This window comes from Cervus canadensis, chromosome 2 (genome assembly GCF_019320065.1).
Source record: "Cervus canadensis isolate Bull #8, Minnesota chromosome 2, ASM1932006v1, whole genome shotgun sequence".
Lineage (NCBI taxonomy): Eukaryota > Metazoa > Chordata > Mammalia > Artiodactyla > Cervidae > Cervus > Cervus canadensis.
This window is the reverse complement of record NC_057387.1, coordinates 56,406,240-56,419,419: the sequence shown is the minus strand read 5'-3', so window position 1 is coordinate 56,419,419 and position 13,180 is coordinate 56,406,240. Positions and strand designations below refer to the sequence as shown.

The following is a 13,180-nucleotide window of genomic DNA, read 5'->3' as shown; positions in this document are numbered from 1 at the left end:
GTGCTCAGAGAGTTAAAAAGTCTCTTACTCAATATTATGGTTACTAGGACTGATGTAGCAGTGGGTCGAATGAGGGACGGATTGAGTTTTTGCATTATTTGCAGATTTTTGTTATTCTTCCCCAAGCATAATGCAAAATTATTAATGTGAAATGCTTCCCAGACTTAACATTTTTTTCTTTTATTTAGGCTCCACCAAAGCCTGTACCCAAGACTATTGACAACCAGCGAGTGTATGATGAAACCATAGTAGATCCTAATGATGAAGAGGTAAATGTTAGAGGTCTTAAATAAATTTGGATAATCACATTTGATAAATTATCTGTTCTTATGCCAGTGTTTAATTTAAAGTACTAGCTGGTGAAGTCGTATAATGGATTGATTTAGCTATAATGCTGGCATATTATCTTCTTATTTGTTGAAGATTATTTCATAATTGGGTTTTCCAACAATGCTGTAGAAAATGGCAATAATTATTTATTTTCTCAAAAGGTATTTTATGCAATTTAATCAATTTAATCAATAATATTTCCAGTGTTTTTTAATGTCATTTGAAAAGCAGTCCTTGTTTTATAAATTTTTGCTATAGATTTTTGTAGTATTTTTAGACATTTTGACAACTAAGGTAATCTGATGCTATTTTTTTGTGTGTCCATATAAAACTCTTGGTTTCAAGATAATCTTTCACTTTTCCCTTTAGTTTGCAGTAGTACAGTGAAAGAGTCAAGGTTTTAAAACACATTCATGTACTTAATTATCAGAAATGGATTTCTCTTATTAGAGTGAGAAAGGAAATCAATTTCTTTCTTCCACTCCATAACCAGTTTCCCAGCACCATTTTTGAAGTAGTACAGTCTTTCTCATAGTAAATTGTAGTGCTGTGTGATATATTAGTTGTCCATATGTGCTGAGTCTTTTTTTTTTTGGTAGCTTGTCACCGGATCAGTTCTTTACTTTCTTGATTATTTAGCTTCATGGTAAGTTTTGATAGCTGTGAAGGAAAGATGCCCCTCGTCCTCAAATCCCTCTCTTCAAGAGTGTTATCTTCCTGGATCTTTCATCTTCCATGTAAAAGTATGAATCATACTAAATCAGATCAGTGTCAGAATCTAGGTAGTATTGGGTTGGCCAAAAAGTTCATGCGGGTTTTTCTGTGCCTTCTTAATGGAATGTTTTACAGGACGAACTTCTTGGCCAACCGTGTGTGTGTGTGTGTGTATCCACTATATATATATATATATAATTGTATATATGTAGGTAGTGAAATGGCTCAGTTGTGTCCGACTCTTTGCGACCCCATGGACTGTAGCCTACCAGGCTTCTCCATCCTTTGGATTTTCCTGGCAAGAGTCACTGGAGAGGGTTGCCATTTCCTTCTCCAGGGGATTTTCCCAACCCAGGGATTGAACCCGTGTCTCCCACATTGTAGGCAGATGCTTTACCGTCTGAGCCACCAGGGAAGTCTTAGTATATATGTATGTATATATATATATGTATTGTTTCAGTCCAGTTCAGTCGTTCAGTCATGTCTGACTCTTTGCAACCCCATGGACTGCAGCACGCCATACCTCTCTGTCCATCACCAACTCCCGGAGTTCACTCAACTCATGTCCATCAAGTCTGTGATGCCATCCAACCGTCTCATCCTCTGTTGTTCCCTTCTCCTCCCTCCTTCAGTCTTTCCCAGCATCAGAGTCTTTTCAGATGAGTTAGTTCTTCACATCAGGTAACCCGAGTATTGGAGTTTCAGCTTCAGCATCAGTCCTTCCAATGTACACCCAGGACTGATTTCCTTTGGATGGACTGGTTGGATCTCCTTTCTGTCCAAGGGACTTTCAAGAATCTTCTCCAACACCACAGTTCAAAAGCATCAATTCTTCAGTGTTCAGCTTTCTTTATAGTCCAACTCTCAGATCCATTCATGACTGCTGGAAAAACCATAGCCTTGACTAGATGAATCTTTGTTGGCAATATTGTAATGTCTCTGCTTTTTAATATGCTATCTAGTTTGGTCATAGCTTTCCTTCCAAGGAGCAAGTGTCTTTTAATTTCATGGCTCCCATCACCATCTGCAATGATTTTGGAGCCCGCAAAAATAGAGTCTGCCACTGTTTCCATTGTTTCCCCATCTATTTGCCATGAAGTGAAGGGACCAGATGCCATGATCTTAGTTTTCTGAATGTTGAGTTTTAAGCCAGCTTTTTTACTCTCCTCTTTGACTTTCATCAAGAGGCTCTTTAGTTCTTCTTTGCTTTCTGCCATAAGGGTGGTGTTATCTGCATATCTGAGGTTATTGATATTTCTCCTGGCAATCTTGATTCCAGCTTGTGCTTCTTCCAGCCCAGCGTGTCTCATGATGTACTCTGCATATAAGTTAAATAAGCAGGGTGACAATATAAAGGCTTGACGTACTCCTTTTCCTATTTGGAACCAGTCTGTTGTTCCATGTCCAGTTCTAACTGTTGCTTTTTAACCTGCATACAGATTTCTCAAGAGGCAGATCAGGTGGTCTGGTATCCCATCTCTTTAAGAATTTTCCACAGTTTATTGTGATCCACACAGTCAAAGGCTTTGGCATAATCAATAAAGCAAAAGTAGATGTTTTTCTGGAACTCTCTTGCTTTTTCGATGATCCAGTGGAAGTTGGCAGTTTGATCTCTAGTTCCTCTGTCTTTTCTAAATCCAGCTTGAACATCTGGAAGTTCACGGTTCACATATTGCTAAAGCCTGGCTTGGAGAATTTTGAGCATTACTTTACTAGCATGTGAGATGAGTGCAACTGTGAGGTAGTTTGAGCATTTTTTGGCATTGCCTTTCTTTGGAATTGGAATGAAAACGGACCTTTTCCAGTCCTGTGGCCACTGCTGAGTTTTTCAGATTTGATGGCATATTGAGTGCAGCACTTTCACAGCATCATCTTTTAGGACTTGAAATAGCTCAACTGGAATTCCATCACCTCCAGTAGTTTTGTTCATAGTGATGCTTCCTAAGGCCCACTTGACTCTGCATTCCAGGATGTCTGGCTCTAGGTGAGTGATCATACCATCATTATTACCTGGGTCGTGAAGATCTTTTTTGTATTGTTCTTGTGTGTATTCTTGCCACCTCTTCTTAATATCTTCTGCATCTGTTAAGTCCATACCATTTCTGTTCTTTATTGTGCCCATCTTGGCATGAAATGTTCCTTTGGTATCTCTAATTTTGCTTCACTGGGCCTTTAAATACTGAAAATGTATTTCAGTGAATATCATTGTTTTCTCCATACAAGTTATACATATAAATCTTGTTAGAACTATTCCTGGGTATCTTACATTTTTTTTGTTAGTATACATCACATCTCTCTGAAAACTATTTGATTTGCTGATTTGCAAAAATGAGATTGATTTTTGAATCATGATCTTTTAGTCAGTAGAATTCACTTGTAATAATTTTTCTGAATGTTTTCATTTCATGTTTAGATAATCATTTCTGCAAATATGTTTTTGTTACTTTCAAACTATTAACAGTTTCTTTTGTGCTTACTAGAACCTCACCATAATGTCAAATAAATTTTAAAAAGCAGTATTATCCTCTATGCCATGTTACTAATTTTAAAGAATACTTCCAGTGTATCATCATTAATGTATGTGTCATTAATGGTAGATTTTCCTTATGACTTAAGGAAACGCCTTTTTTTTTTTTTTGCTGCTTTGTTTAATTAATGAATTTGAAAGTTAGATGCCTTTCCTGCAAATATTAAGATAATTTATGCACTTTTCTGCAAATATTGAGATGAATATCCAGTTTTCTCCTTTATTGCAGTAAAACCTGTTCTATTCATGGGGTAAATCCAATTTAGTTAAGGTGTTTTGTCTTCTTAAAATATTGTTTTGGTTTGTTAAGTGCATTGTTTAGAACATGTTCATGAGTGAGACTGAAGTAATACCCTGTTTTCATTCCTAATTTTTTAATTTGAGCTTTTCATCAGAGACATACCTGTTTTGTTATTCTCTTCAAGTTACTAGTTTCTTTTATTTCTCTATTAAATGTTTTCTAATTCACTTATATCTCCTCTTACCTTTATTATTTCTTTTATACTCTGAGTTTATTCTATTTTTGTTTAACTTATTTTTATCTTTTTATGATGAGCAATTACAGTCATAAAATTCACATTTGCTATATATAGCCCACAAGTTTTAAGATGCATTCCTTTAATCATTTACATCTGAGTACCTCTTCTAATGAAAGATGATTTCTTCTTGCTTATATTTTTTTAGTTCATTAGTTTCCCCCCATCCTTATTTTTTCTTTACTTCTGCTTACCTGGGGTTTTAGTTGCTCTTCTTTTTCTAGCTTCCTAAGATGGAAGCTTAGATTATTGATTTTATTTTTTCTTCCTAATATAAGCATATAAAACTCTGGTGTTCGCCCAAGCACTGCTTTAACCACCTTCCATACATTTTGGTGTGTTTGTGGTGTTTTCATTTTCATTCTGTTGAAGATACTTTCTAATTTCTCTGGTGATTTCTTCTTTGGCTTACAATTTTCAAGAAGTATCTTGTTTAATTTCCAGATATTTGAGGATTCCCCCGATTTCTGCTGATTTCTGCTGTTGATTTCTAGTTCAGTTTTATTGTGGTCTGAGACATATTTTGTTTTATTTCAGTCCTTTTCAATTGAAGAAATGTCCTAGCAAAAGATCTATTCTGGAGAATGATTTATCACAACCTACTTCTAGTAAATACTAACACAATTCTGGTAAAATACAGCAAGTTTGCACCAGTATAGCTTTGTGACCGCCACTCTTACTTATGCTGTTAATTGTCAGCACGTGTTGTTATGTATCTGTCTATGTTATAAACCCAGTGTTGTAATTACTGCTTTAAACATCCTCATGTTAAAAAAAAAAATAAACATCCTCATGTTTAAAAAAAAAAAATTAAGAGTTTACACACACAACACACCCACAAAGTCTTATGTTTACCTTCATCATTACCTGTTTATAGTCCTCTTCTTTCCTGCCTCTGGATCATTTAGTATTATTCTCTTTCAGCTTGCAGGATTTTCTTAAGCCTTTGTTTTTGTAGCAGGTCTGAGATCTAATTATCTCAGTTTTTGTCTTTTTAAAAGCATTTATTTTGCCTTTATTTTTTAAAAAATTTTGTGGAACATAGAATCCTTGGTTGACCTGTTTTTTTCTTTGAACTTGTTCCATTGAATTTTGACCTTCATTATTTCTTTTGAGAAACCAGTCATTACATTTTTCCCCTGCATATGATTTATTAAAGTTTTCTGGTTTTTTGACTTTTAACAGTTTGTCACTGGTGTGTTTAGATATTGTTCTTTTTTTAAATTCTACTTAATGTTTGTTGAGTTTGGACCTGTCAGTTAAGTTTTTAATCCATTATTTCTTGAAATATTTTTTTTTTCTGCCCTCTACTCTCCTTCAGGGACTGCCTTTCTAACACACTATTGAAATGGTTAACATTATCCTAAAAATTTCTGCAGCTTTACTCTTTTTGCTATGATTGTGTTCTCCATCCTTCAGATTGGATCGTTAATCTGTTTTCAAGATTATTGATTCTCCTGCATCTTAGATCTACTGTAAAGCCTGTATTTTTCCTTAATTCCTTGAATATATTTGTTATGATGGCTTTGAAATTGTCGCTAAATTTACCATCTGGACCCATTCAGTCAGTTTTATTGACTTCTCGTTTCCTGATTATACGTCATACTTTTCTGTTTCTTTGTATATCTAATATCTTGGTTGAAAATTGGACACTTTTGAAAATATTGCAGTAACTCTGGATTGTCTTTGTTTTTTGTTTTTTTTTTACAGGTTACTGATTTTTTGGTGGTGGTTTAGTAACTTGTCTGGACTTAAACTGGAATCTCTGACAGTAGCATTACACTACTACTCAGTTTGTGTTCCCTAGAGATTTGTTTGTGTGACTTAGTGGTCAGCCAGTGATTTGGGTAGAGGTTGCATGGTGAAACCTTGGGCCCCCAAGACATACATCCCCTTTGCCAGCTGAGGTGTGTGTGGATTGAGGAATGCATTCAAAGCTGCAGCCATTTCTCAAGTCTCCCTTGTCTTTCATGTGCACTGGATTCTCAGGTCTCTCTTATGTGTAGCTTAGCTGTCAGTCAAGGATTTGGGGAGAGATTATGTCAGTTCGTCTATGATTTTTTCACTTTCAGAGCTCTCATTGAAATTTTTGGCTGGTCCTCACCTACCCTGAACTAGGCCTGTAACCTTGGACTGGCATAGCCAAGTCCAAGTCCAAGTCCAAGTCCACTGCCCGTCCTCAAATCTGGTCTACCACCTCTGCATCCAGGATTGCTGTTTCTCACTTACCATTAGTCCTGAAGTTGATAAAGTTACTGTTTTTACCACCCAGGTTGATATGGGAAATGGAATAGCTTTAAGCAAGATTCTTGATGTTCTTGCCCACAAGTGGATCCATTTTTCAAGAATGAATGCATCTCAATTTCTTTAAATTATTTTTGACAGTTTTTTGCTCCAGTTTTATATTAGTATTCTTCATCTATAAAATTATCCAACCTCTTCATGTTGTCATTAACCTGACCCTCCTGGGCCCTCTTTAAATCACGAGTCAGTCGGATACCCAGTGTTAATAGAATCCTACCAGAATTGCTTGTAAAATGCTGGCCCAGTAGAGTGTTTGATGTAAAGTGACCTCTCTTTCCATTTTCAGGTTGCTTATGATGAAGCTACAGATGAATTTGCTTCTTACTTCAATAGACAAACTTCTCCCAAGATTCTCATCACTACATCAGATAGACCTCATGGGGTAAACATATCAATTACTATAGTTCTTAAATTCTTGATTTTCTTATATAGGTTATTTAAAATAACTTCGTTCAGAAGAGTTAAATTTTTAGTAATTGCCTTAGATAATGCCTGTAAATAAGCTAAATAAAATGTATCGGTAATGTGATGTAGGTTCACCATGTGTGATTCTTTATGATAGGCTTTCTCAGCCTCAGCATTGTTTAAACATTTTGGGCTGGATTTTTTTATTGTTTGGATTGTCCTGTTCATTATAGGATGCTTAGCAGTATCTCTGGCCTCTATCCACTAGACACCCATAGCAGCCAACTTCTACCACTACCATCAGTCATGACCACCAAAAATGTTTCCAGATATTTCCAAACATCCCTTGATGACAGAATTGTCCCTAGTTGAGAATGACTGCTTTAGGTAGATCAGCCTTTGATGGAGGATGAAACTGTTTGGATTTCATTCTTCCTTAGCCTTGCTCTCTATTAATAACACTATAATGATTACTTCTTTCCTTAATAAATATATGCCACTTAGATTTTTATTCTTTTTCATTTTTGAGGATTTTGTTATTTTGTTTTATAGAGAACAGTACGACTCTGTGAACAGCTCTCTACAGTTATACCAAATTCGCATGTTTATTACAGAAGAGGACTGGCTCTGAAAAAAATTATTCCACAGTGCATCTCAAGAGATTTCACAGACCTGATTGTTATTAATGAAGATCGTAAGATACCAAGTATCCTTTGTTCTTTTTAAGGGGTTTTCTTGTCTCCCCTTCACCCCTTTTAAGATATATTTAAAAGAATAAGAAAATGTTTCCTGTAACTTTTAGAACATAATTTTTTCAACCAGAGAGTTATATATCTCTATTCAAAACTCTGAACTGATTTTTCCTTTTCACTCTGCAAGCATTTATTAAGCACATGCTATAAGCAAGACATTATTTGTTAATAAAAGATAAATGAGAAAGTCAGCTTCAGGGAATTCATAATCTAGTAGGATAAAATAGATACGTAAACAAATAAAAATATTGTGTCGATAGTACAATTATAGAGGGAAATACAGGATACAGTACAAACTTTGGTAAAAATCTGCCCTGGGGACATTAGGGAAGAAGTGCTTGACAGAAAAAGATGCCTAAACCCTGTCTAGGTGGATATGGGAGAATGAGGTAAGGCAGAGAAAGAATACCTATTGCAAAAATATAACCATTTGAAAATATAGAGGCATGAAGGTGCTCTCCCAGTTGGGGATCTGCAACTATTTTGATATGGCTAGATTTTGTGTTGCCAGAAGTGGTGTCACAGATTGCATTTTTGAAGTAGGAATTTGGGCCCATATTATATATCAACTAGTGTTTCAGATACCAAGAATAACCTATCCTTCTACTGTGAGTCTCAGATCCAAGGTGAATGTGTTACCTCAACCCTAGGTATTTCTTCCTGTTTTGAGATAAAAGATCATATAAAGGATGCCTAGATTTGTTTTTGTCATTGATGTTGTTTTACTTATTGCCTGTGAACTCAGTAACTTTAAAGATGACCAACTGAATGTCAAAATTATTAAAACAAAATTACTAAGGATTTATAAACAATGGGGATAGTACTTCCGTGCTGCCAGGGTAACATATTTTAAAAATCAACTCTGCTTTTTAAAAAATAATGGTTTACAAGCTATTTTTTTCCATCTAAATAACTTTTATGGCGTTTATTCTTTTCAGTATAAGTTAATTAAAGACATCCACTTGATCAGTCGTGTCCGACTCTTTGCGACCCCATGGACTGTAGCCCATCAGGCTTCTCTGTCCATGGGATTTCTCAGGCAAGAATACTGGAGTGGGTAGCCATTTCCTTCTCCAAGTATCCCCTTGCACCACTTGCTTTTCAGAGACTTTTAAGACTAAACTAGCTTTGTATTGTTAGTCATTTTATAATTTGGCTGGATTGTGAGTTTAGGGAAAAAAGTTTCTTGAATACTTAATCTATTCCAGAAGAGATCTGCTTTGAAGATACTAATCCCTGCCTTTTTAAAACATGTCATCCCCACCCCCACCCCCCAAATGAGATTTCAAGACTTTTATTCCTCTGTTTTGGGGCAGGCAGTACTTCCTCACTTTCACTTTTTTCCTCTTCCTTATTTCTAAATGGAAATTTGAGGGTAGGATAAGTCTTTGTGCTCTTGGCAGCTTATATAGGGTGTTTTACATTCCTGGCCTTTGAGTCATTCATAACAAAGTAACTTTCACATCAGTGGTAACAAAATGCCTCTATATATTTCTGACTGCAAATTACCAGCTAAGGTCTAGGACTCAGGTGTAATCCCACCCAGTTTAGATATGCCATGTAGCACTTGAATGAATCTACCGGACCCTTCTCAAACTCTTCATTGCTAAAATCATTACTAAAAATCAGGATGAGTCCTATGTGGCGTGGTTTGTGTTAGAGATGAGCAATAACATAAGTAATGCCTTTTGTACAGTGCAGGTACTTAGGAATAGATACATTTGGATTTTGTAGTTTCTTTTGATACAAACCACAATTTAGTGGAAATTTCTAGAAAAGATTCAAGCTTTCATTTAGGTTAAATGACTTCTACTTCTCTTAATCCCCTTAAGATTTTATGATTTTTTTTTTTGTAGTGCAAATGATACAGAAATACTTTTTTTTTTTGGCTGTACCTCATGAGTATAGCCAAACCTTGAAGAGAAGGAAAGAATTCAAACATTTACTGATAATCTGCTGTGTAGTAGGCATAGTATCTGTCAGAAGTATATCTTAGAGGTAATGGATTCATTGGGAAGAAAGGCATTTGTGTACCTATAACTCAAATGACAAGTGCTATAGTAACAGTGAGAGCTGAGAATATTTAGAGTTTGAGTGTAAAAAGAGATGGCATTTGAAGCAGGCCTTAATGGATGAGTAAAATACTGTAGATACTTGAAATAGCATAAGCAAAAAGCACATGATAGGATTAATGTTTATGGTATATGAGAGAGGCTGTCAGTGTCTCCCAGTATGAAACAAGATGTAGAGACAGGAGGTTATTAATAAAAGGGGAGTGCGGAGCCACAGTATGAATGCTGATGTTTTTAATCTGTAGATGAGTCTGTGGTGGGAGTAGTTTGAAATTACCTATAGCTGGCAAAACTCTCAAGGCATCTAGTTTTTCACTTAGCACATAAGAAGCTATGAGAAACTACAAATACCATGGCACATCTGAGTCTCATAGCTTATTACTTACAGAACCAAGGTCTAAATCCAACTTGATTAGTCTATATTAGGAGACAGATGTACTTGAAGTGGTGAAAGAGAAGTCAGACCAAGCAGGATACTGTTTTCCTAATCTGCGTGGAAAAATCTCAAGGACCTCAAATAATACAATAACACCTGGGGTAAAAGAGGCAGCTATAAAAGTGAGGAATTTATGAAGGTAAAAGCAATGAACAGGATCTGGTGGTGGGAGAGAAGGAAGTTGCAGATGATAACCACCATAGTTTCTAATTTAATAGATGAATGGGAGAATGTTGATGTCTTTTAAAGATGGCAACATCTGTTTTATAAAACTTATATTGTGTGCAGATACTTAAAAGGCTAGTTCTGACCTCCTTTTAAAGGTTAAGTATTTGAAAGAATCAAGTTGTGCTACAAAGACTTGAGCTGCATTCCAAACTTTTAAAGCCCTTGGACGGCTAGCCTTGATTATAGGTAGTTGTCTTATATTTCATTTGTAATTTAGAGTGTATAGCCTAATTCTGTTTGTGGTAGGGTCAGTAAGTGGTTAATTGATTGATTTTAAACTGTAGTACAGTAATCCCAAGAATTAAGACCTTGTCTCTTGAGAACACTAATAACCTTGATTTCCAGAAGATAGTTTGAGTATCTGGTCTTATGGGATGATATTCAAAACTGCATATCCTGGCCTTACAAATGTATGAAATGTATATACAGATGTATGAAAGTGTGCTTTTAAGGGTTATAAAGCATCTGAACATGGAGGTAAACTTACATTCCATTTGTGGTGCTACAGTTATGCTAGAATCTTATCCTTATTCCTGTATTAGAGTAGTGGATTTTAGCTCTTTCACTTACTTCATTTCAGTGCTTAACATAATTGTCTTTCTGAAAGATTCAGGTTGATTTATGTGTCTTTTGAGTTTTGGGTATGGTGTAAAAATCAAGTCAAAGGAATACATGCACCCACCTATTCACCTAATAGTTGAATTACCTACAGATTTTAGGAGCCTTCGGGCATACAAAGGACTAGTTATTTAAACAACTTAAGGTTTAGATTACAGAGTTCAATGTGTCCTTAGCTTTGTGAACAGATGGATTAATTCTGAGTCACCTGCCCAATGGCCCAACTGCTCACTTTAAAATGAGCAGTGTTCGTCTGCGTAAAGAAATTAAGGTGAGTTTTATGCATTGCTTGACTGGCACGGGTCTCCTCACAGTATCTGGTTAGTAAATACTATAACCTATAATTGATTTAATTTGGCGGGGGGAGGTGGTGCTGGTTGGTTTTGTGATGCTGTGTGGTGAGTAGGGGCTTCTCTCTAGTTGTGGTGCACCGGCTTCTTGCAGTGGCTTCTCTCCTTGTGGAGCATGGGCTCTAGGCACACAGGCTTCAGTAGTTGTGACTCAAGGGCTCTAGAGCACAGGCTCTGTAATTGCGCCTGGGCTTAGCCACTCCACGGCATGTGGCATCTTCCCAGTTCAGAGACTGAACTGGTGTCCCCTGCATTGCAAGGCAAATTCTTAACCACTGGACCACCAGGGAAGCCCAATCTAATTGATTTTTAATAATGATGTTTGTTTGCTCTTCTGATTAAAATTGGTATTTTATCTACGGTATTCTTGTGAGATTATAATAGTTACAGGAGACAAGCAATAGCCTCCATGACTATGAAACATGTCACTTTATAGTAGCACTTTCTTTTTGGTGTTCACTGTGTATTACATAATTTTAGATACATCTTATTTCTTGGGTTTGATTAAGCTATCTATAGTAATTTGTCATTAAGATAACTAAAATGTTTCAATGTCATGTAAATTCTAAAACTTGAAACTGCAATGAAATGTATTTTTGCTACTTTGTTGTGATTTTTCATTTTTCTAGAGAAGAGGCAAAGACCCAACAGAACACATACCAGAAATAATTTTGAACAATTTTACAACACGACTGGGTCATTCTATTGGACGTATGTTTGCATCGCTCTTTCCCCATAATCCTCAGTTTATTGGAAGGCAGGTTGCCACATTCCACAATCAACGGGATTATATCTTCTTCAGATTTCACAGGTGAGGAAAGTACTTTAACTCCTTGGACTTTGACTTCAATTATGAAATGTTTTCTACATAAACCTGTTTCCCAATGTATTCTGACAAGTATTGTAGATGAGAAATTAAAACTGACATACTAAAGAATAGTTGGGTTCATTCAGACTAATTTCCTTAACTATTTTTATCTTTAAGATACATATTCAAGAGTGAAAAGAAAGTGGGAATTCAGGAACTTGGACCACGTTTTACCTTAAAATTAAGATCTCTTCAGAAAGGAACCTTTGATTCTAAATATGGAGAATATGAATGGGTCCATAAGGTATGTGCTTACTCTATGAAAAGCCATTTAGGCAGTTTTAAAAAGGATGGAATGAGAATAAAACCCTGCACTTTAAGCTTTGAGTGTTTATACCTTAAGTTATGCTTGTGCATTTATTCCCATGAGTTAGAACTAATCTCTGATACAGCATTCTGGTCTAGAGATTAATCTTGGTTCACCTGAAACATCCCTAAAGATCAGTGGTTTGAAAGGTAGACCAGAAGCATCACCTAAGAACTTGTTAGACAATGGCAAACTATTGGGCCACAGACCTGCTCAATCACTAGCTTAGGGAGTGGGCCAGCAGTCTGTTTATAAACCTGTGTTATAATGATTCTGCTGCATGCTTGAGAATTATTGCTACAGAAAAGTTTGGAGATCATTTTAAATTATAAATGAAAATAATACTTTAAAATACATAAGCATAAAAAAATAAAATACATAAGCATGACTTTAAAATTATATACACACACACACACACACACACAGACCTGAAGATAAATTCAGTCTCAGAGACAAACCAAGAGTGTTTTGTGCTATTACCTACAGAATGTTAACTTTTTTTTTTTTTCCAGCCCCGGGAAATGGATACAAGTAGAAGAAAATTCCATTTATAAACAACTGAGAGGATAGTATTAAACTGTGCTGAACAGGCCTGTCTTGAGTTTATGAAACAAGACTCTTTTCAAAACGGCAGTTACTGATTTCATAAACCTTCTTTCATATCTGAACAAAGTATCAAGTGCCATAACTTACCACTATTTATGTAGCAAATAAAAAGGTCATTTTGTTAGGA

At 35.8% G+C, this 13,180-nt stretch overlaps 1 protein-coding gene across 1 annotated transcript in view; it reads left to right on the top strand.

The window, feature by feature from the left end:
* The window catches only part of RPF1 (ribosome production factor 1 homolog), a 16,797-nt gene extending 3,617 nt beyond the window's left edge, over positions 1-13,180 (top strand). Inside the window, exons 3-9 of the mRNA XM_043460836.1 lie at positions 189-269; positions 6,698-6,793; positions 7,369-7,522; positions 11,111-11,193; positions 11,902-12,083; positions 12,258-12,384; positions 12,960-13,180. Of these exons, the coding sequence (XP_043316771.1) occupies positions 189-269; positions 6,698-6,793; positions 7,369-7,522; positions 11,111-11,193; positions 11,902-12,083; positions 12,258-12,384; positions 12,960-13,001 (765 nt within the window). The 3' untranslated portion in view covers positions 13,002-13,180. The remainder of the gene's footprint in view (positions 1-188; positions 270-6,697; positions 6,794-7,368; positions 7,523-11,110; positions 11,194-11,901; positions 12,084-12,257; positions 12,385-12,959) is intronic.